The 27,544-nt window shown below is 43.6% G+C and overlaps 1 protein-coding gene and 1 non-coding gene across 9 annotated transcripts; both read right to left on the bottom strand.

Annotated features, from left to right (window-relative positions):
• Positions 1–269: 269 nt before the first annotated feature.
• Positions 270–27,544, bottom strand: ZNF346 (zinc finger protein 346). Of its 8 annotated transcripts, XR_006342704.1 has the most exons (9): positions 27,342–27,544; positions 19,136–19,239; positions 18,489–18,581; positions 16,573–16,717; positions 12,368–12,601; positions 6,542–6,635; positions 4,052–4,199; positions 3,044–3,147; positions 270–2,098 (listed from the first exon to the last, which is right to left on the bottom strand). XR_006342704.1 is itself a non-coding variant. In XM_043912357.1 (7 exons), the coding sequence occupies exons 1-7, from the start codon at positions 27,514–27,516 to the stop codon at positions 4,112–4,114; spliced, it is 933 nt and encodes a 310-aa protein (XP_043768292.1). In that variant the 5' UTR covers positions 27,517–27,544; the 3' UTR covers positions 271–4,111. The 8 variants fall into 8 exon arrangements, 3 of the variants coding, with proteins under 3 accessions (XP_043768292.1, XP_043768293.1, XP_043768294.1); XR_006342703.1 differs by having other exon boundaries at positions 270–3,147; XR_006342702.1 differs by having other exon boundaries at positions 271–2,098; positions 3,044–4,199.
• Positions 23,849–23,955, bottom strand: LOC122701085. The gene has a single exon (XR_006342935.1). It is a non-coding gene; the product is annotated as a U6 spliceosomal RNA (small nuclear RNA).

The following is a 27,544-nucleotide window of genomic DNA, read 5'->3' as shown; positions in this document are numbered from 1 at the left end:
AGGGGTGCTCAGAGTAAGAGGATCATTGATGAAAAGGTAAGACTCTTGGGTTCAAATTCCTGGATGCCACCAGAATGGTCAATTAGAAAGATGAACAATACCAAGCGCTGACAAGGATGTGGAGCAGGAACTCTTCACTGCAGGTGGGAATGTAAGTTGATAGAACCACTCTGGAAAGCATTTAGCATTATCTAGTCCAGCTAAACATGCTCCTACCCTATGATGCAGCAATTCTATTCCCGAGTGTATGCATGCATGTGCACACCAAATGACACATAACAAAAATTTTTTATAGTGGCTTTATTTACAATAGTTCAAAACTAGAAACAGCCCAATTGTCCATTAGCAGTAGAATGGGTAAACTATGGTATATTCATATAATGGACCACCATAGAGCATGAAGTAAACTTTTTTTTTTAAATGAACTTCTGATACAATAACATGGATGAATCTCATATACATAATATTGAACACAAGTGGATGCATGGATGAGTCCTTTTTTATAAAATTGAAGGGCAAGCAAAACAAATCTATGGTGAGACAGGTCAAGATAGTGTTTGCTTCTGTGGGATACTGACTAGGAAGGGAAACAAGGCCAGCCTCTGGGGACTGGTGATGTTTTCTATCTTGATCTGGAGGCCGACTGGCCATATGGATACACTATCCTCATCAAACTGTACTCTAAAAAATTTGTCTCACATTATTGAATGGATGCTGTATCTCAAAACATTAGAAAAGCAATGATCAAGCAAAGATAATCTCTGAATATGGCTGACAACAACAGCTATTTTTGCCCTCCACATCCACTCTTCTCCCTTGGGGCGGAGGGAGTGCTGCACTTCCTTCTTTGACGCAAGCACATCTCTCCTGCTTTCGGTCAGTGTGTTGTAGGTGGGACTCACTCCTTTCCAGGTGCCCAGAGGACCATTTTTCCTAGCTGCAGCGGCTGGTTTACGGATGGGAACAGATCCAGATGGGCTAATGAGTCAATCCCAGCATTTTTTACTGGTACCAAGAAAAAGATGTTCTTTCCATTGCAGTTACCAACCTATTTGGATATAAACCTGAAGCTGCCAGAGGCTGTCTCCACCTTCTGGAGAAAGTCTGCCCAGGGAAAGAGGCCACACAGAGCAAACCAGTGAGATGACTGTGTCAGAACCTGAATCTAGCCATCCCTGTACAAGGTTGTTTCATTTGGAGAATCAATAAATTTCCTCTTTTAGATAATCACTTTTAAATTTCTTACAGTTACAACTAGAGTCTAATATACCAGGAGTCTTGGGTAAAATTATGAGAAGGGAAAGGGGCTGGGATTATAAAATAACCATAGAGCCTTGTCCAATCTCATTTTGATGGTGCTGCTGCCGCTCCTGCCGAGTGGCTACTCACTCTGTGAGACCGTGGCCCTGACAGATAAGTGAAGCAGGCCCAGGGGTCATGGGGGAAGTACTCTGGTCCTTGTTTGTAAAGACAAGGAATCTAGAGAACCAGATTCTACACTCCATTTTGCTCTCAGCAGTGGGACGTTAGGCAAATCACTATACCTTTTTGAACCTTGTTACTTTTCTATAAAATGGAGTATCATCTCCTAGCTCAAAAGGTTGTTATAGAGATCAAATACTAGTTTCACAACTTCTTCAGTGTTTTCATGTCCTTGGCTGAGTTAGTGCCTGCATCTCTGTGCATTCCCAGAGCATCCTGTATAACCCTCTATCACTATAATGATCTTTGACTGTATGAGCGTACCCAAGGGCTCTAAGAGAATTTTCGTTCCTGCATCCCCAGGCCAACAGGGCTGGGCACACAGCTGGTAGGACCCTTGAATCCTGACTAAGAGATCCTGCAGGTCAAGGGCTCATACTCTGGCAGCTCACTCACCTCTCTGCCCTTTGCTTCCTTGCCTGGTAGGTGGGGCTGATCATGACATCTTGGTTGGGGTAGAAGGACTCTGGGCAAACTGCTAAAGCAGTCTAGGCTTTGGAAGCTGAGAGCTGTGTAGGGCCTTTCCCAGTTGGTGAAGAGCAGGTTCCCAAGAACAGTTTGCTGAGTGAAGAATAGGAGTTCAGGCCGCCTGGGCACCTTCCTCAGATCTGGCTGTCTGAAGCAAAAAAGGCTGCTGAAATCATTGCATACACTCCTTTCCCAGCTCATTTCTGGGTCATGGAGAAGGTTTTCCCAAGAATCACAAGTTCCATGGAACCAGCCTACTGCTATGAATGAGCTGAGCAGGAAAAGCCCATCTCTTCTTATGCATCCTCATTCATTCATTCTTTCATTCAACAAACACTGCATGACAAACCACTCAGTCCATTAGAGGAATGGAGATGAATGACACTAGGTCTCTGCCCTGAAGGAGCTAGCCTGGAGAGAGTCAAATTGGACACCGCGTCCATTTTGGCCTCCCTGTACATCTCCTTTCCTGCTCCCCTGAATTCCTTCTCACACAGCAGCCACAAGATCATTTCAAACAAAGTAGACTCCCAGCTTAAACCTTCTAGAGACCTCTGTGAGGCCCTCCAGGATAGGGGGAGGTAGATGAGCAGATAAGCTTGTATTGAATTTAGGGCGCCTGGACTCTGTAGGACTTCTACAGAGCTGCCAAGCAATTTGGATATCTGTTTCTGTCCCAGCTCCTAAAATCACTACTTAGGGTGCTGAAGTCTGAGCAGGGACAGAGCAAAGGGTAAAGATACACATGATAGACGATTCAAATCTCAAATCTGTTGAGTTGCAGTCTGGCTTATGGGAGAAATTCTTTATTTAGATGCTTCAGTGACCAAAAGATAGAGCATAAGCGCGCGCGTGCGCACACACACACACACACACACACACACACACACACACAATACACAAAGGCATTTACAGGCGAAGGGACAGGGAGTAGAGGGAGGAGCCCACGAGAGCAGCTGTGGACTTCTCTGACCCAGTGAGGAGGGACCTGGAAGGTGACCCTCCATGGAATTCCTGTTTGAAAGCTATGAGGTAAAGTCCACTCCCAGTGAAGTCCCAGGCCATAAAGCACAGCAGTGTTGTAGAAACCTACATTTGGGGTCGGGGACATAGCTGTTTCCTCACTGCAGAAGCTTACTCCAGCTCTCTCTTCTATTCCTCTAAGGGTCCATCTTGCTCCTTGGTCTCCAGAATCTCCTAGAGGATGATGGGGGAGGACTAGCACCACAGCAGCCTGGGAGGATGGTCCGCTGCGCAAGGGGAACGAGAGGACCAGTAGGGCCGAAGGACAGCGGTCAACCTCGGAGCTAGCTGGAGCGAGGGCAGTCTCCCTTTAAAGGGAGAGAGCCACCCAGGAAATTTTTACGTGGGGACCTTCCCACATGACCCTGTGCCAGAGCACCTCTGATGGAGGAGGGAAAGGCCTCTGCTGGCATTTTCTGTGACCCCACTGGGCACTGGGGCCTCCTTCGGCTCTAGCTTGTCCCCAGTTGCCGCAGGTCCTTAGCACCATTCAGGAACTGTGGAGACGGGGAAAGAGGGATAGCAGTGCTCTGCCGGGACTGTGGCACTGCTCCAGGAGGAGACTTCACAGTGGGCAGAAATCTGGACAACTGGCCAGCATCGGATACTAGGCTCAGCAAAGCTCACGCTCTTTGGGGGGGCCGGGAAGTGTCACATGAACTCCAAGCCTCCGTGTGGCAGCCACTTCCATCTGTCCTTTCCTACTCAGGCCAAGGCCTGGAGTGAAAATTCCGGGTTTCATTAGAGATGCCTAGAGCTTCGGGAGACCTCTGTTCTTTAGCTGCAGGGAGTGGTCCAAAAGTGACCTTTGGGGAAAGACAGGCCTGGGGTCTCATGACATACGGCCCGGAGGGGCTGACAAAGGGGAAAGGTCATCCTCCAAATTACCACCCTGGAAAATCCCAAGTCTTGTCAACATCTCTGCTTCCCTTACCCTGACCTACAGGGCCGATTCCAAAGGGGAGGAGGAGGAGTAGATTTGCCTGGGCCAATCAGAGGCTGTCTATGGTCTACTCCTGCCTCAGGCCTGTGTATTCTCCAGGTTTAAGAAAGAAGGAAGAGGGAGCCAAGGGCTGACCATAGTAACAGGAAGCTGGCTCATGGCTGGTTCAACCTGGGTTGCTGGACAGAAACACCTCTAGTTTCCCAAGGTGGTTGAGTCTTTCTGAATGGGTTGCCTTTGCATGGGAATCTGGCCCAGAGGTGATGCCACTGTTTTTGGTGACCTGTGATTTGAGAAGGAACAAAGGCATAGGGTTAGTTCATGGTGGTTGTGGTGGTATCCCAGGTAGCTTATTCTAATGATAGTACAGCTCTTTCAGGGTGTGGAGTAATAAGCAGGGCAGCTCTTCTTTACTGAGGGCCACTGCATGCCAGGCACAAGGCCAGGTGTTCTGTTTTCAGTATCCTGTTTCGTTCTCATGCTAATTTTGCCAGGCGGGGGACCAGCACCCCCATTTTATATAAAAGGAAACTAAAGTTCAGAAAGTATAAGTGACCTGCCCACAGTAAGCTGTTTTAAAGTGTGGTAGATTCAGGACTGAAGCCCATGTGTTTCCTCTATACTGAACCACTTTTTCTGCCTACGGGGCCCTACATGACCTGCATGGGACAGGAAGACCATTCTCCCCAGCACATGGAATCAAGTGGCTCTCCAGTCATGACCTCACTAGTATCACCTGATACTGTCTGATTTGTTTAGGATCTCTTTCTACCATCAGAGGGGGATCAAAAGGATCAGAGAAAAGCATTGGTCTTGGTTCCTACCATAGCCCTGGTGCTCAAAACAGGGTTTGACACATAATAGGTGCACAATAAATCATTGGTGAATGAATGAAAGCTTATCTCTAATAGCTCCTCTTATCAGGACTAGGACTTCACATATATTATCTCTAACATTTACTTCATCCCATAAGGTGAGGAAGAAGAGCTCCATTTGGAAATAGCAGAGCAAAATGAATGGGCTTTGGAGTCAAAGGTTTGAATATTGGGTCTAACTCCAAGTAACCATGAGATCTACGGCAAGTTACTTAATCTATCTGATATTAGGTTTCCTTGGGTTGCAAAGGGTGGGAGTCCTAATTCAGAGATGCTGTTGCAAATTAAATGAGACTGAATTATGTGTTTAAGAAATTGTACTATAATCTTTGTTTTGTTTTTTGTACCATAATCTTATAGAAAAGAAATTGGAGGCTCAAAGAGGTTTATTGACTCACCTAAGGTCATACAGCTGGAAAGTGTAAGAAGAAAATAGTAAACAACACTAGCATTTTCAAGTCTGGGTAGCCCCACAGTAGGGTTCTGACTGGTTCCAAGTTGTTTGCCAAAATTGCCACCAGCTAAGCTGCAATGCTTAAAGTGAGACGCAAGCCAAGTTGCGAGGGCTTGCCTCAAATCCATATCTAAGGGGAGCCTCACGAGTTCTCCCAGTTAAAGATGTATCTATCAATAAAGCCACAATGTGGGAGAGGAGACTTCAGGCAGGGCAGAGAGGACCAAGAACGTTTTGAGCCTAACACTCTGCACTTCTACCACCTTTAATTCACTCGGCTCTGTAAGCAATGCAGAGCCAGTCACCAAAGTCAAATCAGTCATCTCAGCAGATCTGCCTGAAACTGTTTCCTCATCTGTAAAACAGGGATAATTCCTATCTCTAAAGGTTATGTGTGGCACTCGTCCACACTACCCTTCTGAGAAGCAAGGACTGAACCATCTGAGCCCTCCCAGCCGGACCTGGCCTGTTCATATCACATGGCACCACAACCCCCTGGTCAGCACCGCCCTGGAGGAGCATGCTGTGAGCCTGCCAAGCCTCAGTGAGAACTGCAGCTCTGCCTCATAACACCACTCTGAGTGGTGGTCGCCTATGTCTGTAAATCAGAATAATAACCCTTTCCTCCCAGGAGAGAATCTGCTTGGCATATGGCCTGCAACAGACCAGGAGCTCAACCAAAGAATGTGAGTCATTTTCAAGATTATTACAAACAGACAACTCTGTTAGTCTCTTCCCTTTAAGTCTCTTCCCTTATCACCATTTGTAATTATTGGTGGTTTGCACGGTCACTGTTTTTGTCTCCTCCCATCAGAATGTTAGGTTATCAGAGCAGGGACTGAGTCTGTCAGACTGGGTCTGTCTGGGCTACCACTCAGAGGTGTACAGTATTTGATCAAGGACAGGACTTGGTCATATTTGGTAATAACCTGTAGAGGGAGCTCTTGCCACAGAACTAATGGCAGTGAAGACTAGGGTCTTCAAGCCAGTGGTGGGTTGGGGTTGGGGAGTGTCCCCAGTTCAACTGTTAACATGTTGCCAAAAAATTCAGGAGACCACTAAGGGAATCATTTATGTTTTTCTACTAAAACCTTCAGCTCAACAGGTCTAAAGGCTGGGGAGAAGCTGACAGGAGAATTCACATAGGGGATACTTCTGTTGACTGACGGAGCTTCTGCTAACTAAAAAGAAGACTGCCAGGATTCCTTTTAAGCCAAGGAATACCTGGCTTTGTTCTGATTCGGAAGCCCCGAGCTCCTGCTGCAGACCCGTGAATTTCAAAGTGTGATTACTTACTGGTTCTTGTGTTTGAAGCCGCTGACATGAGCTTGGTACTGTTCTATGGAGTTCAGCACTATCTTGCATGTCTTGCAGGGGTAGCCCTTCCCGGCTGAAACACAAGTAAAAGTCAAGATGCTTAGTAATCCAATAAGAAGGGACCTGGGGACTCTGTGCTTTTGACAGCATGTGCAAATGCTCTTCTGAAGACGGAAGAGTGGAGGGAGCTTAGGCTGTTGGTCCTGGGAAGACTCCCAGAGGCCTCAGTGATCAGGGGCACATGTGTGCCGGTATGTTCCCTGGAGCTGAGAACCTCCTCGTCCGCCCCCTGTCCTGTACCCTTAGTCCCAGCATGGAGCCTGGTCCAGAGTATCTGCTGAGGAAATAAATGACTGACAGAACAAAGAGGTGACATTTGGTATAACTGTCTTTTCCACCTTGACTGTGCCCTTAGATGAGAGATCTCTGGGAAGGCAGCCCTCTCCTTGGGCTTGCAATAACAGTAATTAATGAGAAGGCCTATAAGGAAAATTAATCTGTCTCTCTACCGTGGGGCTCACAGATACCCTTTCTCACTAACAGGGCTGCTCCAATGACAAAGTGGCCTTTCCTCACATGGTCTAGCAGCGAGAGCATGGGTCAGGAGCCAAGAAATGGGGCTGGACTCCTGGCTCTGCATTCACGTGACCTTGGCTAAATCCCTTTGCCTTTCTGATCCTCAGCTTTTCTCAACTATAAACCAATTAATTATACCATACCCGTAATACTTACAATAAAAAGCAGTTATTATTTACTAAGTGCCTGATATAGTCATGCACTTCATATTATTTTGATTGATGCTCATAAGGATCCCATGAAAACCATCCTTCTCTTACAGAGGAAGAAAATAAGGCATGGTCACATGTCCACAAACACAGTTAGTGAATGGCCAACAGGAGGGGCTGACTACGAGGCTCTACGTGCCCAGCATGCCTGGTGCCAGCTGCGCAAGGCAGGCCACTGTGCACGTGACTTCATGAGCCCTCTGACAAACCTTTTGTCGTCTGCCGTCCTAAAATCTCACGCTCTGGAGTGAGATCACCTAGGTTCAAACCCCAGCTCCATCACTTCTTACCCGTAGGACCACAGGCTAGGTACTTAATCTCCCTGAGATGTGTACAAGTGGGGCTTCCCTGAGACTTAGGTTCCCTACCTATAAGATGCAGTTAATATTAGCATCAACCTTATAAGGTTATTGTAATCATTCAAATTAAAGTAACTGACACATAGTAAGTGTCCAGCAAGTATGAGGTTTTGGCTTATTTTTATTTCACTCTTATAGGTTCCATGAGTGATGCTGGCAAAAAAGTGGAGAGTATCTTTTAACCAGCCTTCCATGGCAGCTGGGAATACCAACAATCTCCTCTAATTCAATAAGCTAGCCAATGTTCCCAACTACCTTTGTTTCTCTTGTACCTTTAGGTATTTCCTGGAAGACATATCCTTTTAAAGCATTTAAGGGGAAAATTATTGCAATCAGAATTCAGGTCTTTTTTAGACACTGAAGGCCAGAATTCATGGTTCAACACGAACAGGCAAAAGACTCATAATGGACTAGCAGAACCACCATCCCTGCAAGGTCCAGGGTGGAACCTGGGGTTGGTGTGGGGGTAACAACCACCAATGGTTAAGAGTCACTGATGCCCAGATTACAACAGCTCACTTATCATCTATTAAACACCAGGCACCATGACAAAATTTTGGATACTTATACTCTTGGATTCTTATAACAATGCTGGAAGATAGGTAGGTGGTTCTCTCCATTTATCAGAGCAGAAAGCAAGCTCAAGGAGGTTAAGTGACCTGGGATCAGAGCTGGATTTGCCCTCTGGTCTGTGCAGCCCCCATCCTTTCCTCTGCACCACAGGTCTCTGGACTTTCCTATGCAAAGTACATCTCACTGCAGAGTATACTGATCTGTAAGCTGGATTCAAATCGTCACTTGGGGTAAGTGAAGAATTCATTGGTGCTTCTAAAAAACAGCTTTGTTCAGTACCCAGACTCATCCATTTTTATCTGGTTTTCATTTGACATGTTTGGTATTCTGGTTTCCCCCTGTGATTTTATGAAGAATAAGTCACTAGAGCTCATTTTAAAACATCTGATTTATTTGGAAAAGCACCTGTATCTCCTCCCTTTTACTGCCAAGACTTTGAAAGCCCTGTTTACAACTGCTTCTCCATTTCCTTGTCTCTCAATTATTCTGCAACCTATCCCCCTACACACATACACTCTCTTTTTGAGGCCAATGGAGGTTTCCCTGTATCTAAACTTAATGGATAAAATGGATGCTTATGCAACCTTTTAGTATTTGGCTTCTCAACAGCACCTGACAGCATGGGTGAGACCCCCTCCGTCCGTCTCCTGCCCTTGCTTTCGGCATGCCACACTCTTGATTTTCCTTCGCTGGTTCCTTCTCAGTTTCTTTCGCTGTCTCTTGTTTGACCTCCACCATTTACTATTGCCAGTTTCAGAGGTTTCAATCTTGGTTTTCTTTCTTTCTTTTTTTACTATTTTAAATTGTGGTAGAATACAAATAACAGAAAGTTTACTATCCAATCTACTTTAAGTGTCCAATTCAGTTAATGGTAAAGGACAGTTCTGGGTTATAGAAATTTGTGTTTTCATCATGTTAAGTATCTTTACCTTACTGTGCAGAACTTTTGTCATTTTTATGAAATTGCCAATCTACACCCATTAAGCTCTCCATCTTTCCCTTCTCCTAATCCCTGGCAACCACATTCTATTTTCTGTTTCTATGAGTTTGACTACTCTAGATATTTTGTACAAGTGAAATCATATAGGAACTGTCTTTTTGTGACTGATTTATTTCACTGTGCATAATATCCTCAAGGTTCATCCATGTTTATAGCACATCAGAATTTTCAGAGGGCTCAATCTTAGGCCCTTCGCTCCTTTCTCTCCAAACTCTCTAAGGGATCTCATTCATTTCCCTGATTTCAAGTACCACTTATTAGCTTCAAACATATGAAACTACCAATATTTAGCAGTTTCTAACCACCAAAATGGTGGTATCTATAACCGAGACCTTTCTTTTAGGTCTACACCTATATATTCAACTGCCTCTTGGACATTCCTACTTGGATATCTCATGGGTATCTTAAACTCAGGCTGCCAAAACCTGGTTATTCACCTCGTGGCTTAAGGCTAAACCTGCTTGCTTTCCTTTAGCTCCCACATTGGATGGCCAATTCTACTTCCTACCTACCTCCTGAATCCATTTACTCCTGACTATCTCTACTAATGCTACCTTAGTCCAAGCTCCCATATTCTCCACTAAGAATTACTGCAACAGCCTCACTGTTTGTCTCTCTCCACTACCCTTCCTCCTCATTCTAAACCATTCTCCACTTTGTAACTAGAATGCTATAATTAATAATGCTGAAGATGTGAATGGCTTCCCAATGCTCTTAGGATAAAGGTTCAAATCTCAAACATGACCTACAATGCCATGATTGGACACCTGCTCATCTCCCCAGCATCATGTTGCCCCACACTATCCCTTTTGCTTCTGGGAGCCTTTGAACCTTGCTCCTCCATCTTAAGTTATCTTCATAGCATACCATTTGTTTCTTTTTCTAAAGCTTGCCACACTTGTAGTTAATTGCTCAATGCCTGTCTGCTCCACTAGACTCTAAGCTCCGTAAGAACATGGACATGTAACTAATATATGTTATATACACAATGCCTGGTGTATATTAGGAAAGAGCTCAACAAACATTTCTTGACTTTATATGAAATGAATAGACCTGAAAACCTGTCCCATGTACAGAGGTTGAAGAAACTAGGGGATCAGAAGGGGGCAGGGAAAGCAGACCTGATCTGTGCAGGAGGCAAGGCCCTAAAGAAGGGAGCAAAGGTGATGGCGGGGGTACAGAAAAAGAGGATTCCAGTAACCCAGAAGGGATGTTGAGAGCTCCAGCGACTGGAAGGATTTGGCTACCTGAATGATATGCAGGGCTTAGTTTGGCATTCTTGAGTAAATGAGAGAAATGTGGGCCTGGAGTACAAAGCAAACTCCAAGTCTTGTTTAATCTGCTTGGTAGATGCTGCATCTCACCCTGGTAGAAGACATCTGGACATGCTGGGTCATCTCACATTTGACCCATACTTATCATGATACATGCCAGAAACCCCATGGAAACAATTCTGTGGACCTAACACAGAACCTTACCTGGATTTCAGTGTTGGTTGCCACAGTCTAGCATGGGAACCAGAAGAAACCATTTCATCTTTCTGATGCTAATGTCCTCATTTGTAAAATGGGAATAATCAAATGTGCACAACAGAGTTGCTGTGAGGATTAAATCAGGTAAATTACATGTGAGAGCATCTAGCCTAAGGCCTGGACTATGGCAGCTATTGGTAAGTGTAGGATGACTGTCTGAAAGAATGAATGAACAAGGGTGGACTGAAGCCAGCAGGGAAAAAAAGCCAAGCTGCTAACAACCTAAATAGTTTGGGAGGCAGAAGTCCAGTCAGTGGAAGTCCCTACTTGCACATCCTAGGTCCACACCCCACCTCTGTAAGTAAGAAGGGGGTCAGAGTCAGTTTGATGTTTCTGCTGAAACCCTGTACTTGGAGTGTCTCCAGCCAAGTGCACTCAAAGCTGGAGGCAGGGGAAGGAGTTTAAGTTTTGGAATCAGACAGAGCTAGAGACCCCAACTCATGCTGTCATTTATTAACATCAGGTCATATCAGCTGTAAGACCTGAGCATGTCACTCTGAGTTTCATTTTCTTTATTTGTAAATTGGGAAAATCACAACTATTTTATAGAAATGCTGTGGGGATCAAATTATGCTGTATACATTAATATCAAAGTGGGATTTGATATTAAATTAAAACCTTTCCCCCCACCTAGGTTTTCATGAAAGAATTTAGTTGATCTGTAAAGAAATCAGATGATTTAAGCAAGAAAAAAATATCTAGGATACAGTTCTAGGATTAACATGGTAATTTAGCCTTAGACAAATGGAGGAGGGTGAATACAAGGAGAAGGCTTTGGCTTGAGATAAGAAAAGAATGGATACAAGTTAAGATAAGCGGCCTGAAATACTGCAGTGCCTGAATCCTGCCAACAAAATAGAGACAAAGAGGGAATGGCCAGGCAGGACCAAGTAAAGGAGGGGCAGGGACTAGAGCAAGAGGGTCAGCTGTAAATCTGGCTTCCAGAGTTTTTCGAAAAACTGAAAGATACGGTAACAAATGTTCATATACTGTTCTGAGAACCTCATAGCTGAGGTTAGTGTCTTTCAGCTTTATGCTCATAAGTATGTAGGGCTTCTTTGTGACTCTGGGTAAACAGAAAGAGGGGCCTATATGGATTAGTGGCAATATGTGTACCTGTGTGTAAAGTGAATATATAGTTCTCCTGAATTTGTCATAAGAGAAATGAAATTTGTAACTATGTTCCCAGGTCTTTATATACTAAACTGGACTCTAGCAACCATTTCTGTCAGTATAGGCTAATTGCTAAAACAGACAATTTTAACATCCCCATGGCTCAACACAATAAAAACCTATTTCTTGCTTAAAAAAAAAAAGGAAAAAAAAAAAAAAAAACAAATGTTCAGCACTGCCTAGGAGAGGCACGTACTCTTCAGCTGACTACATCCCTTCCTGGCTTTTTCACTGATCAAAATTTCCCATCTAGCTTTTGCAAGCATTTGAATTTGCAATGCTTGCTTCAGAAGACCTAAAGAGGAAAGGCATACCTTTGATGGTCCAGGGAGCTCTAGCAGTCAAGCCCTGATTCGGCTCTGGGTGTGAGCTAGGCCCCTTACCTGATGAGTCAGTGACAGCAGGGTCGGCCAGCCGTCCGTAGTGTGCCATAAGCTTGAGTTTGGTCTCCTGTTTCCTGTGTTTCTTGCCCACATAATGTTGCTGAGCCATGACAGGGTCATTGAAAGTCGCGTGGCAGAGGCTGCAGAACTTGTCTGGGTCTATCACCTCTCTATTCTGGTGCAAGGCTAAGGTGGAGGCCATAAGGAAAGGGTTTGTAAGGCGTTTCGACAGAGCTGTGGTGAGAAAGTTCAAACAGAAACAATGAAAAAACCCAGAAGGTGCCAGGCTTTCATGTATGCTGAATGCAAAGAAAGGCTGGGTCACTAGTTAATCACACTTGCATATGGGGCACTGCCTGTGTGAATCACACAGTGAAAATCTTCTCTAATTGAGAAGATACGGGGGAATCCAAAGACTGGCTCCTTTGTTTGGCAGCTTAAACTACTTTAGGCACATGAATCCCTATTTTTTCATATTCCGAGGAGGTTCTGCACTTCTGCTACCCATCTGCCAAATTAAAATAGATGAGAGATGTACATGCTTGCAGTCTTTTCATCCCTCAGGACTCCCCAGAATGTCACTCACACCACATAGAACAAGAAATGTGGGTGTTTTATTCCTATCCTTAAAGTACCCCAGTTATAGATCTGGAAGCCAATGCACAGATGCACATCCTGAGGGTCTAGAGGGTCATTTAGAAAAGGCACCACACTAACGGGGCCTTCTAAGCTACCTGCCTTCTAGGCGGAGTAGGGGAGAGGAGAATGGCACTGACATTTAGTTACGAGCTTTGTATATATATTTTCTCTTCTGGTCCTCAGAATTATGCTCTGCAGTAGGTATCATCTTGCCACGATACAGAGGAAAACCGAGGCTCAGATGGGTGAAATGACTTACCCAAGATCACTCAGTTAATGAGTGAATCCAGGTCTGTATGATCCTAAAGACCATGCCCTCTTTGCTATGCCAGGCTGCCAGAGTGTGGCAGGGAGACAAGAAGGCTACAGCCCATGTGTTTACCTACAGCAAACATCCCTGGCTCGGGTCTATGAATTCAGTTAATCAGAGCCTGGTATGGACATATGTGTGAGCCTCCTGTGGGCCAACGAACGTCCTGACTGTAGGCTGCACTGCTGCTTTAGAAAGTGGATGCCATGGCTCACTAATGAGCCCACATGGCTGGAATGGTATCAGTCCAGTAACCACTGCTTTAAGAACGTGGCCTAGAACCCCCACCAACGGTGGCGGAGGGGTGGGGTTCAGCAGCACTCACACACACAGATGCTCTTGCATCTCTTCCACTTCAATGGGGGAAGTTTTGAGGATTTTCAACAAGCCAAAAGAAAGCTGCTGGCTTTTCCTACAATGGTTTTCCAGTACAGAGACTCTTAATTCCCCTGGCTATTAATTTTCCTTAGTCATTATTTCAATAAGTCACTGGAAAAATAATGTACATGTTGCAGAATATTCAATAAAAGAAAAAATATACAGTATGTGGTGTTGAGTGAAAAAAAAAAAGCAGGTTACATAGTAAACTATTTCTTTTCTCCTTAGTTCTGTAAAACAACTGGTAATGTGCAGAGAAACACCAAGAGCCTTGTGTAAAAGGATACTTCTCAGTATTTTCCACCTTTTCTACAGTGAATGTAGATTTTTGATATCAGAAGAGATAATCATAGTCATTAAAACATAAAGGTCATTCTCTAAAGAGAACATCAGAGGTGAATGGTTAATTAAAGTTGGAGGAACCATTTAATGGACATCCAATAAAAATGAGAGCTATGGGAGTCTTCTTTCAGGAAACAACTTGAAATATAGAAAGAGAATTCTACAGGACTGTTCACTGTAGTGTTATTTTCAAATACCAACAAAGGAGAGGGAGAAAACATAAATATTCATCATTAGAGGATGGTTAAATGAATGTGGTGCAATGGGATATTGTCATTAAAAATGTTTATGAAAAACTTTTTAATAACATGGAGAAATACATATGTTCTATTAGTGAAAAGAGTATAAAAGAAAATTATATACACAATATGATCATATCATTACTAAAAGACATATGTGCAATCTGTATGTGTGTATTGGTATTTTGAAATACTGCCAACATATTAACAGTGTTTCTCTCTTGGTGGTAGGATTTGGGTGGTATTTACTCTTCTCTTTGTACCTTTTGCACTGTCTGAACTAGAAGTAACAATGAGGAGTATGCATTGTTTTTATAAAAACAATAAGGTTAAAGTACTTTACATTTATATACATAATCTAGACATACACAAAACAAATATAGACACAGATATACACACATACACATAACAAAAGATTATAGGAGGAACAGTACTCCAAAATGTTAACAGTGGTTGTCTTTGAATGGTAAAAATTATGGGTATTTTTCTTTCCATTTATCTATATTTTCCATACTTTCTACAATATGCTTGTACTACTTTTACATTAGAGAAATGTTTAGTTTCAGAAATATAGTTATAAACTCATGTATAACATGGAAATGTGCTCTAACTACAAAATTAAAAGTTAAAGCAGGATACAAATGGTACATGAACTATGATTATAACTATATAAAAACACATCTGTTATGTGGCAAGGGCCAAAAGTAAATATGAAAAATAAACTCTTCAATATGGAATCTTTGGACCAGGAATATTCCAGGGAATTTTCCCATTTATGGAAAGACAAGTTCATATAAATCTAAAGATAAGTGATCTTATAAAGTTCTGTTCTTAAGCTAGTTTCCTTTGGCCTAATGTTTAATCTTTTTGGTACCATAAATAGTACCAACACTGACTTCACAAAAAAGCAACTAGTACTAGCATAACTTAATGATGAACAAATCAGAAGCAAGGCCAATGACATGCTCTGGGTGGTGAATGCCTGATTGACCATTGCATTTTATGTGGGGATTCCACTCACTATCTTGATTGTGCTGATAACACTGACAATCGGACCTGCTGGGTACTCTCTGGCAGCCCAGTGGTTAGGACTTGGCGCTCTCCCTGCTGGGGCCCAGATTCAATCCCTACTTGGGAAACGAAGGACCTGCAAGCTGTGCAGCACGGCCCAAAACCAAAACAAAACAAAACATCCTAAAATGTCATTTATTGAACATCTATTATGTCTCAGGGCCCTTATATACATTATTTCGTCCTCATAACCTATGAAGTAGATGATATTATCAACATTTTATAGGTGAGAAAACTCAGGCATGAAGAAGGTCAGTCATACAGATGGTAAATAGCAGTGCCAGGATTTAAACTTGGGCATCCATGACTTCATCTGCTGTTTCATTGCTAGAATACTAGATTTGGGTGTGGTAAGACAGTATAATTATGAGTGATTTTTTTTTTATCCTATTCTTCAAAGTCTTCTAAAACATAATTATCTTGTTCTCATAATACAGCAATTCAAAAAAGGACAAGTATTACAGATAGTATAGTCTACCTCTTGGTCCAACATAGAGAAGAAAAATTACTTAGAAAAAAATGAAATAAAGATCAAAGAACCTTCAGTCTTGACTAACTGCAGTTAGCAGAGATATAAAATCTTAAAAAGTCAGCAGTTAATGAGATGAAAGTGAAAGCTGAGCCCCAGTGGTGACAAGATAAAGGGGGTTATTTTAGAAGTCACTGCACTGGGAATGAATTCATGGCAGTTGCAAACACTGTTTGTTGGGCAGTAATGGCAGTGCTGAAGTATTTAGCTTTGAAAGGCAAGTCCTTGTCTCGAGAACAGGCAGCTTTGAGGATTAAAGTGAACAGGGCATAACCTGAGCACACAAAAAAGACAAGAATCTAACTTTTAACTTGGAATACATCGTAATAAGGGCAGGTGGATGCTAGGAGGGAAAAATCTAACTGAGAGAGGCAGGAGATAGAATGCTCTCCTGGTGGGCATAGCCTGGAGGACTAGGGCACTCCTGAGTTATAATTATTTGTCAGGACAAAAGCTCAGGGCTAAGAAGCTTCTATAGAGAAAGACTGATATAACCAAAGAAAGGAAGGTTAGGTGAGTATGACTCTGAGGCTGCATTTCAATGAAGCTGTGTCTACTCTGATATTTTTAAGGGCTCTCAAAAGCAGTTCAACCTCTTCCAGTCTGTGGCCCCAGTGAGCATTTCTGGGAGCACCTGGCATTGGTGCCTTAAGGACGGGAGGGGTCCCGATATAGCACCGCTCAGGAAAACCAGTACCTTCCACCTTAGTGGATTGCTGCTTCAGCTTTAAGTTCTTTGCGTGGGTCTTCCCCAGGTAGTGCGACTGGGCCACGACAGGGGAGGAAAAGGTCATGTTACAGATGGGGCAGCACTGGTTCTTGTCTTTGCTTCTGCTGCTCTTCTGGTTAGGAGAAAGAACACAGGTCTGATCACGCCACTGCCCGGCCGGAAAATCTCCACTGGTTCCCCACTGCCCGTAGGAGAATGGGCCTTCAAGGCCCTCTTCACACACTCACCCCAACCTACCTTTCTGGATTCTTTCTAAGCTACTTCATCCCATGCACTACTCACCATTCCCCATTTTGTTCTCTGCTACTTCCATGTTTTACTTGGGCCATTACTACTGCCTAGAATGATCCTCCTTTCTTTCCTGCCTGGCATATGTCTGCTTAGCCTTCAAGGCCCAGATTAAATATCACCTCTTCTGAGAGACTTTACTCAAGAAAATTACTCAGTAAAGAATTATCAACCTGCTTTGTGTGATTATTCCAGGAAGAATTAACTTTATTCTTCCTCTATACTCCTGGAATACATTAAATAGACCTCTATCATACCACGTGTCACCCTAAACTGACAGTGTCGTAGCTTAGGAGACTTTCCTGTGGACTAAAGTTCAACGTCTGGGCAAAGACCGTTAGACTCATCTATGTTTCCTATCCTTAGCACCCTGGTGGAGACTGGCACACAGCAGATGTTGAGGGTTTACTGAACAAGCAGACCATTGGATTTTATTTGATAATTATGACTAGGCTAGAAAACAATGTATTTCAAGCCTATATTAAGGGCTTCCAGGATCTCTTTCAGGTCTGCTCTCTGAATAAAATATTCATATAAGATAGGATTTTTCAACCTTGGTACTATTAACATTTGGGGCTGAATCATTCTTTGTTGGATGGGGAGGAGTCTGTGATCTCATTTGAACTACTGGACCACTCTGAGAGTTGAGGGGTTGGAGATATAAAGAGATGAAGTGACTTGCCCAGGGCCACAGAGTTGATCTTGTCTTTCTGAATTCCACATCATAAGGAGGGCAACTAGGGGGTTAGTCCAGTGAATGTGGAGAAGGGATAAGCAAGGCCCTTCCAAACCTGTGGCCCCTGTGATAGGGAGGCACAGTTTGTCGTATAAACTCTAACTCACTGAACATCCATTAGGAATTGTAATTTGACTTCACAATACCCTTACAAGGTAGCAACTATTCTCTCTACAGTGAGGTTAAGTGACTTGTCCAAGGTCACCCAACCAGTAAGTTGTAGAGCTAGTATTCGGCCCTAGTCTGCTGACTTCTCATCCCATAATATTTGCACAGCCTGCCATGGAACAAAAATAATGGTACACCTGAGGGATTGGGGTTGTTTCAGCATAATTCTCACAGTATTGCTAAGGCAAAAGCAAACATGTTTACACCTTGATCAGAGCAAGAATTTGGAAAAGTGTTCCTTCCACTTGTTTATTCCCAATATTGAAGGGCTAAACTCAGTTCTTTCCACTGGATCTCAAGAAAGTAAGCATTCCGGTTTCCTTCCGCTTTCTCTTCTTGAGTAGGGCATGGACAGTTGTCCTACTCTAACAAACCATTCAGTGTGATGTATAACATTGGCTCCATTTATTGAGCCCCTACTATGTGCCAGGCTCTCTGTGTTGGGCGCTTTAATAAACCTTCCTTCATTTTTGTTTAGAAAAATCCTAAAAGATAGTTGATATTAGCATCCTCATTATTACAGAGGAAGAAATCAAGCCTCAGAAAGGATCAAGACTTGACCAAGTCACACAACAGGGCCGGGATTTGAAGCCAAGTCAGTCTGACTCAAAGCCCACGCTCTTTCCACCACACCAACCTGCCTGCTGGCTTCATCAGGAAGCGAGTGGTCTCAACATGGCAGCTGGATTACCTGATCTGAGTCTAGCCTCTTCATTTCCCCCTTTAGTGTCTCCATTCCATGGATTGCTAGGTATCTCTTCACTTTGTTCGCATGTTTTTTGCTCTGTAAGAACCCAGGAAAAAGATCAAAGATACCCAAATGCCATTTCATATAGGGCGCTCAAAAATATCTACTAGATTTTCAGTGGTTCATCCTCACAGAAACTTTTGAGGAGGAGAGGGTAGGGGGAAAACCTAGTTTGTTGAATTCCTACTTTCTATGAGGTACTTAGATGCTGTCCAATCTAATCATAAAAATTTATGAGAAAATTATCATCATCTCAATCTTATAGATAAGGAAACTGAGGCTGAAGATAATGAGGTTTCTTGACCAAGATGAGTAGCAGAGTTGTGATTTGACTACAGGTTTATTTAAAGCCAAAGCATAGACTTTCTACTACACCAAGCTGTAACGGAACATATAAGTACAATGATCTTGATTTGGATGGAGAAATGAGACTCAGAAAAATTAAGTCAGTCAGTCAAATTAAGACTCAGTCAAAAATTAAGCCAACATGCATGGAGGCAACATCTGGGTGGCTAAGAAGGAATTCACTGTGCAGAGAAAAGAGCGGGCTTGGCATTGGGTCTAGAAAGTACTAAGGTACAAGGGCATACCTGATAGTGTGCCAGCTTCTGGGACTCAGAAATGAGCAAGGCGCAGCAAACCTTACACTGGGTGTTGGTGAAGAGACACTGGTTCTTCTGGATCATGTGTTCCACTAGAGAGGAAAATAAAAGCTCTGTGAGTTAAAAACCTGCCTCAAATGCAAGCACTGAATAATGGAATGCCATACTATTAAATCTGCCACCCCTCCCCAAAGGGCTTTCATGACTCAGGCTATATTCTTGTGCCACCGAACCTATAACTTACTTTATAATTTTATGTAGGCCAACTTTCTTTACTGAATTCTTTTAAAAAGGAGTCTTTAAATTACAAACTTAAATAAAAGCCAATAAAAATGAACACATTAAAAAGGAAATAATTCTAGCTAGATACTGGTGTGAGAAGCTTGCAGAGCTCCCTAAAAGGAACATTAAGAGAGTGGCAACTGTGAGAAGAGGTGTTAAGACATGGTAGCAACCAACTGAGATGTCTTCTCAGATAGAAATAGAATGATTGAAAGACTTGAAAAGGAAATAATTCTCTTACTGTTCTTGATCTGATTTTGAAATATCTAAAATTACTCAATACGTCACGTAAGTTCCACACTGTAGGAAACCACAGTTTTAACCTGTGCTTAATTGTCACACCTGAAAAACTAGGCCTTACTTTTTGAGGAGGGAGTAAAATCTCACTCCAGACACTTCTATCATCATGACATTGATAATCTGAGGCAGGGTAAGTCTAGAAAACCATGATGAGATGGCAAATCCATGTTTTTTATCTTCTACTCTAGATCAAAAAGTGGACAAGATTTCCTGGAGGGAACTTTTGGGCGGGGAACTTTCAAGGTACTTCTTATTGGGGAACTTTTAAGGTACTTCTTGGTGGGGAGCTTTTAAAGTACTTCTCCCGCAAGAACTAAAGCTTATTTGTAACAGCCCTTTTGGGAAGAAGGGGTGTTGTCTGGCTATATTTCTGCTCCTTGGGGTCCCTTGTTTATTTCCCCATTTTTCTCCTACAGTGTTCGGTAAATTTTTCTGAAAGACTTTGGCTGCCTCAGCCATCCTCAGAGAAACAAAAGGAAGTGGATCCATGAATAGATCTGGGCCAGAGCTTTTTAATTTTTATATATTTATCTTTGGCTGTGCTGGGTCTTCGCTGCTGTGCGCAGGCTTTCTCTAGTTGCAGCAAGCAGGGGCTACTTGTTGCAGTGCGAAGGCTTCTTATTGCAGTGGCTTCTCTTGTTGCAGAGCACAGGCTCTAGGGTGCATGGGCTTCAGCAGCTGCGGCACACGGGCTCAGCAGTTGTGGCTCCTGGACTCTAGAGCACAGGCTCAACAGTTGTGGCACATGGGCTCGGCTGCTGTGTGGCATGTGGGATCTTCCTGGATCAGGGATTGAACCCGTGTCTCCTGCATTGGCAGGTGGATTCTTTACCACTAAGCCACCAGGGAAGCCCCTGAGAGCTTTTTAAAGGGAGGGCGAGAGGCTCCTCAGAATGCAAAGCCCACAAGGGGAAAATGTTAGGTCCAGTCATCCTCTCCTTGCCTAGAGATGTTGGATTATTTTATTAAAGGAGATGGGGTTCCCTCTCAAGATATTCAGAATCTGATTCCCAGAGACTAAACAGGGTAAGGACCATGTCATTTATGACTTTGTATCCCCAATATCTAATAAAATGTGTAACCCAGAATGGTCATTAAAAAGTCTACAAATAACACATGTTGAAGAGGGTGTGGAGAAAAGGGACTCTCTTACACTGCTGGTGGAACGTAAATTGGTACAGTCACTATGGAAAACATCATGGAGGTTCCTTAAAAAACTGAAAAAACAGAGTTGCCATATGATCCAGCAATCCCACTCCTGGGTATATATCCAGACAAAACTATAATTCAAAAAGATACATGTACCTCTATGTTCGTAGTAGCACTATTCACAATAGCCAAGACATGGAAACAATCTAAATGTTCATCAATAGATGAATGGAAAAAGAAGATGTGACACCTATATACAATAGAGTATTACTCAGCCATAAAAAAAGAATGAAATAGGGCTTCCCCAGTGGCTCAGCTGGTAAAGAAAAAAGAATGAAATAATGTCATTTGCAGCAATATGGATGCACCTAGAGATTATCATACTAAGTGAAGTCAGACCAAGACAAATACCATATATCACTTACATGCAGAATTTCAAAATATGACACAAATGAACCTATCTATGAAACAGAGACAGATTCATGGATATAGAGAACAGACTTGTCATTACCAAGGGGAGGGAGTGGGAGAGGTATGTACTGGGAGTTTGGGATTAGGAGATGCAAACCACTATATGTTGAATGAATTAAACAAAAAGGTCCTACTGTATAGCACAGGGAACTATATTTAATATCCCATGATAAACTATAATGGAAAATAATGTGAAAAAAATCACTTTGCTGTACAGCAGAAATTTATACAATATTGTAAATCAATTATACTTCAATAAAATAATCAAGTCTCTGAGGCAGGAATAAGTCTGGCATATGCAAGAAATGAAGAGAAGGACACTGTGGATACAATATGGTAAATGAGTGAATAGTGGTAGGAAATAAAGTTGGGAAATAGTGGTAGGAAATAAATTATCCCACCAGATAATGCCGAAGAGTACAGGCCTCATAAACCATGGTCTGAACTATGGATTTTATTCTTAGTGCAATGAAAGGTGACAAGATATGGCTTACGTTTTGAAAAGATGAGTCTGTTCATTGTGTCAGCAGACTGTATGGGAATAGGAATGGAAGCAGGGAGAGCAGGGAGGAGGCTGTTGCAGTCTTCTAGGCAGCAGATGACAGAAATCTGGACCAGGCAGGTTGTCGGTAGAGATGAGGAAAAGTGGATAGATTTGGAATTATGTTCTGGAAGTAGATATGACATCCAATTTCTCTAACTGGATGGAGCGGGTAAAGTAGGACAGGAGTCAGGGGTAACTCCTAGGTTTTGAATTTGAGAAACAAGTCGATGAGAAGTGGAGGAAGACAGTGCTGGAGGGGAAATTAAGACTTTTCCTTCAGCTATATTAAACATGAGTGGTCAAAAGAGACACAGATGTACAGAACAGAATTTTGAACTCTGTGGGAGAAGGCGAGGGTGGGATGTTTCAAGAGAACAGCATCGAAACATGTATATTATCTAGGGTGAAACAGATCACCAGCCCAGGCTGGATGCATGAGACAAGTGCTCGGGCCTGGTGCACTGGGAAGACCCAGAGGAATTGGGTGGAGAGGGAGGTGGGGGGCGGGGATCGGGATGGGGAATACAGGTAAATCCATGGCTGATTCATGTCAATGAATGACAAAAACCACTACAATGTTGTAATTAGCCTCCAACTAATGAAAATAAATGAAAAAAAAAAAAACCATGAGTGGTCTATCATACACATGGGTAGAGATATCAAGTAGTTATTTAGAGATGCAAGCATGGAGTTCAAGGGAAAGGTCAGAGCTGGAGATACAAATTGAGAATCATCAGTGTATTTATCATGTTTAAAGTGGTGGAGTAGAAGAGGATGCCTAACGTAGCTGGAAAAGGAAAGAGTTCTTGGGACTTTAATATTTATTTATTTATTTTGCCGTGCTGGGTCTTTGTTGCTGTGCGGGCTTTTTCCCCAGTTGCGGAGGGTGCGGGCTTCTCATCGCAGTGGCTTCTCTTGTTGCAGAGCCCGGGCTCCAGGGTGCACAAGCTTCAGCAGTTCCATCTTGTGGGCTCAGCACTTGGGGTTCGCGGGCTCTAGAGCACAAGCTCATTACTCGTGCCACACAGGCACAGTTGCTCTGCAGCATGTGGAATCTTCCTGGATCAGGGATTGACCTAGTGTCTTCGGCATTGGCAGGCGAAGTAAAAATTCTTTACCACTGAGTGGACTGGATTCTTTACCAATCCCAGGGAAGCCCCTGGGCTTTTGAGTCCTGGACCATCCAAATTTAGAAGTCAGGCAGAGAAAGTGAAATTGAACATAAAATGAGTATAATGTGGAGCTTGCAGCTATAGTAGAGTGAGGAGATCTTCTTCACCCAGAGCAACTATAAAACTGGACAAAGTTGACAGAAACAATCCCTTCAGTACTCTGGAAACTGATCAAAGGCACTTAACAATCTGGGAAGCAGTTATGCTTGTACATCTGCTGAACTCTGGATGAGAACAGCAGGGATCTGGGACTGCTCTCATCACCTCCCACACTCAGTCAGAGGTTCCACCAGGAAGAGGCAGGATGTGAGAACCAACAGCTTCCCCATGAAAGAGGAAATTACTTGAGTTGGAGTGGTGCACAAGCCCCGATCTTTTGATAATGTCAATGGAAGCGATGGTCTCAGAGGCAGGTGAGCAGTAAAGGCCAAAGGCTCTACTATAACCTGAGGTTGGTCATGTCTGTGGCTGAGACTGGTGGCAGTGGGGACCTAAGAGGGCCTAAGGTGGCTAAATACTCCTGGCCAACTCTGGTTATTCACATGCACAGAAGTGATGCAAAAGAGCCTGACAAAGTAAAAGTTAGGGGTGACTTTAAAATGGCCTGAACTTTGAATGCCCTTTCCTACATACCCACAGATTCAGCTGCAGAGGACTGAGGCCTTACTGGCTCCAGGTGTTACTGAATCACTGGCTGACCACTAAGCAACATATAGATATGTGGAAGACATATAAAAATGAACCAAATTGGGAATATTTGCTCTTCAAGTTTTGTTTTTTTTTTTAAATATGGAATGCTTCATGAATTTGCGTGTCATCCTTGCACAGGGGCCATGCTAATCTTCTCTGTATTGTTCCAATTTTAGTATAGGTGCTACCGAAGCAAGCACTGTTCTTCAAGTCTTAAGCCACTACATAAGCAGTTTTCTTCCAAGCTGGGAGGAAGCCCTAACTATTCCATCATGAAATCACATGGAGAGACCCTGAGACTACATGAAAAAAAGACACACCTAGTCAGCCTCCAGAAGTTCCATCTACTATTGTTTCAGCTCTAGCCACTGTCTGATTGCAATTGCAAAAGAGACCTTGAGTCAGAACTGTCCAGTCAACCCTTTCCTGAATTCCTGACTTAACAAAAATCTGTGAGAAGTTCATGAGGCTGGAGGAAGGTAAGGTCTACAGAGGGGAAAAAGAACTTATATGAGTTATCAGAATTCTGAGAAGGTGGCCTGAATGTGCATCCCTGTTGCTCAGATACAACTCTAATCCATCTACCAATTACCACAGGGAACAGGTTTGATACAAGCAATTAGGTGCTTAGAAAATATTGTAAAGACTGAAGGTTCTAGGCTGAGCCTTCCGGAAATGTCTCCAGGAACAATGCATGCATAACTGTTCCAACATGTGAACTACAGTCTCTGAGGCCTCCACTGCAGCCTTGCTGAAGTAAGAAGCTCCATGTCACTGAACAGGCCTCTTAACCTATGAAGCTGGAGAATGGATGCTGGAACACTGATGTGGGAAGACCTTATAGTTTTACAATTTTTCTTGATAGTACCAATAGTCTTATGAATGTGATTTTCACCACATTTCTGCCTTCCAAATCTTATGAGAAAGCACCTAATTGGTAGGATTTATTTTGTATCTATATTGTAGATAATCAGAAGATGTATGGGGCAGAGGCTGAGAGATCTAGAATGTGAAGCAGAGGGCTGATTTTCACAAGGTCATAAAGGAGGGACAGCAAATCTAGCCATATCAACAACTAAATTAAATGTTAAAAGAGTTTAAACAGTCCACTTGAAAGGCAGAGATCATTAGAGGATAAAAAAGCAAGAATCATACAACGGAATTCTATTTAACAATAAAAAGCAATAAAGTATTAATACTCACTACAATTTGGCTAAACCTCAAAAACATGCTGAGTGAGAGAAACAAAATGCAAAAGACTATGTATTATATGTTCTATTTATGTGAAAAGTTCAGAGAGGGCAAATTTATAGAGACAGAAAACAGATTAGTGGTTGCCAAGGGCAGGAGGTGAGAATGGGGATGTAATGTAAAAGAGCACAAAAGAGGGACTTCCCTGGTGGTTCAGTGGCTAAGACTCCACACTCCCAATGCAGGTGCTCTGAGTTTGATCTTGGTCAGAGAACGAGATCCCACATACCACAACTAAGACTTGACACAGCCAAATAATAAATGCTGCTGCTGCTGTTAGGTCACTTCAGTCGTGTCCAGCTCTGTGCGACCCCACAGACGGCAGCCCACCAGGCTCCTCCATCCCTGGGATTCTCCAGGCAAGAACACTGGAGTGGCTTGCCATTCCTTCTCCAATGCATTAAAGTGAAAAGTGAAAGTGAAGTCACTCAGTCACGTCCGACTCTTCACGACCCCATGTACTTCAGCCTACCAGGCTCCTCTGTCCATGGGATTTTCCAGACAAGAGTACTGGAGTGGGTTGCCATTGCCTTCTCCGAAATGAAAAAAAAAAAAAAGCACAAAGGAACTAACTGGAGTGATGGAAATATTCTAAGTTGGACTAGGGTTATACAACTCTATACTTTTACTACAAATCGTTGAATTGTACAGTTATAATGCGTGAATTTTATGGCGTGTAAATTACAACTCAATGAGAAAACAAAAATTATAACTAAGAGAAAACAAAAAACCCAAGGTGAGTAGGACCTGGTGTTATAGGTATCTACCTAGACCTCAAACAAATCACTGGACAAAGTGACATCAGAGAAGTGAATTGGTCTTTTAGTGACTGTGTGCACTCATACACACATAAACAGTTCACTTTCCAGAGCACAGCTGCTGTGTTCTCTGCTTCAAGGTCCAGCGCATGCCTGCTCTGTCCCCTGAGGACAAAGGTCACTTCCTCTTTGTGTACCCCCAACTCTTAGACTTTCTTCTTTACTGCACCCACTACATTACACTGCAACTGTCTTGGCATCTGCTTCCTGGACTAGACCACAAGCCCCTGCAGGGCAAGGACAGTATTTTCATCTCTGCAGCTCTGATTTCCAGCCAATCCTGGGAAGAGAGTATTTGTCAAATGAATGAAAGGAAAATTGTAACTGTGCCAAACAAGTTTGAAAGTATAAGAATGAGGGAGATAGGAGCCTCATATTAATTTAAGAGTCACACAAGACTAGTTTAACTGGTAAAGTATATACAGGGTATAGGTCTGTCGTGTGTACCACCCCAAATTTAAACATATCTTCCTTGGATGTGGTCAAAAACTTCATTTTATCCCATGGCAATCAGTTCACAAGCAATAAATTAACTTCCAAGATTAGTCTGCTCAGCAAGCAAACAAATCTTTAGAGAAATCTGATTTCTCTGCAGATTACCTGACTGGATTAGCACAAAAGCCCAGTTTGTGTACTTCTGGGTTAGAGTTAAGCAGCTAGCTCTGCTAAGAACTGTCAAGTGGGTCACAAAACGGGGTCACAGCCGCTCTTTCTATTCTCCTGTTTCTATCTCCATCTTATCCAGGGCCAGGTCAAGTGCAGAGCAAGCTGGGAAGCCCAGAAATGCCCCCCTAGGTGGCCTTGTGTATTCTATTCTCCTCAACTTTGGGTCAAGCGTGGGATACAAACAAGAAGCTGGAGCCAAAGAATTCCCTGGCCAGGTTCTCAGGCTCCTGGCCCCCATATTAGAAAAAGGACCCAGTTGGTGGACACAAGAGAAGAGACACCAAAAAACAGAGGTAAGCCAGGACTCAGTCACCAAGTCCAGAAGGAACACTAAGGTAAGGAGGCGACCTTCTACATCTACAGCCCTCGGAAGTGTTGGGCATGAAAGAAGGGAGGCAAGAGACATTAGGGATGGGTGAACCTGGAAACTGGGACGGTGAAGGGGCTACGAGGCTGGTAGGGAAGGTTCTGGGGGTCTCCGAGATGGCCTAGACGGCAAGTGTAGAGATTCCAGTCCTCGAATTCTGGAAGAGATAAGCTCTGGTGGGTGACGAAGGCGGGGGAAAGAAGCCCACGCCAGAGCGTGAGAAGGCCCTTGACCATCTGCGTGCGATTCTTGGGGTGCCGCAGCCTGGATTTTTCAGGGGAGCTGGTCCACGGCGCCCGCGCCATAGCGTGGTGCACGAGACAGGGAGTCCCCTGGCGCCTCGCGCAAGGGGGCGGGCCGAGCGCCAGGGGGTGTGACCGTAGACCTGGGGGCCGGTCCACGTCCCCGCCCCGCGCTTCCGCCACTCCCAGCGAAACGAGCAGGCGGGCGAGGGGCTTCCAGCCTCTGAAGCCCCCGGACTCACCTTCCTCCCTCCCCACTGGTTGCGACCCGGACACTGCTTCCCAGAGGCGGCGCGCCCTCTCGCGGTCGAAGCGCAGCCCATCCGGTTCCCGGCCCTCCCGCTCCTCCGAATTGTTGTACGATCGGGCCCCGCCGCTGTCCGCGTTCTCCACCGTGCCCAATGCAGGATACTCCATCTTCCCCGCAAGCCCTAACCGGCCGATA

Source organism: Cervus elaphus, chromosome 9 (assembly GCF_910594005.1).
Source record: "Cervus elaphus chromosome 9, mCerEla1.1, whole genome shotgun sequence".
Lineage (NCBI taxonomy): Eukaryota > Metazoa > Chordata > Mammalia > Artiodactyla > Cervidae > Cervus > Cervus elaphus.
The sequence above is the reverse complement of the archived record's forward strand: the minus strand, read 5'-3'. Positions and strand labels throughout refer to the sequence as shown.

Bases quoted from the DNA above. Each gene is read 5' to 3' on its own strand.
- ZNF346 (XM_043912357.1), bottom strand. From the start codon at position 27,516: ATGGAGTATCCTGCATTGGGCACGGTGGAGAACGCGGACAGCGGCGGG. The intron at 16,718-18,488 runs GTAATCCAGCTG...TCTCCTAACCAG, and splicing joins AGAGGCTAGACTCAGATCAG to AAGAGCAGCAGAAGCAAAGA. The intron at 12,602-16,572 runs GTACTGGTTTTC...TTCTCACCACAG, and splicing joins GCAATCCACTAAGGTGGAAG to CTCTGTCGAAACGCCTTACA.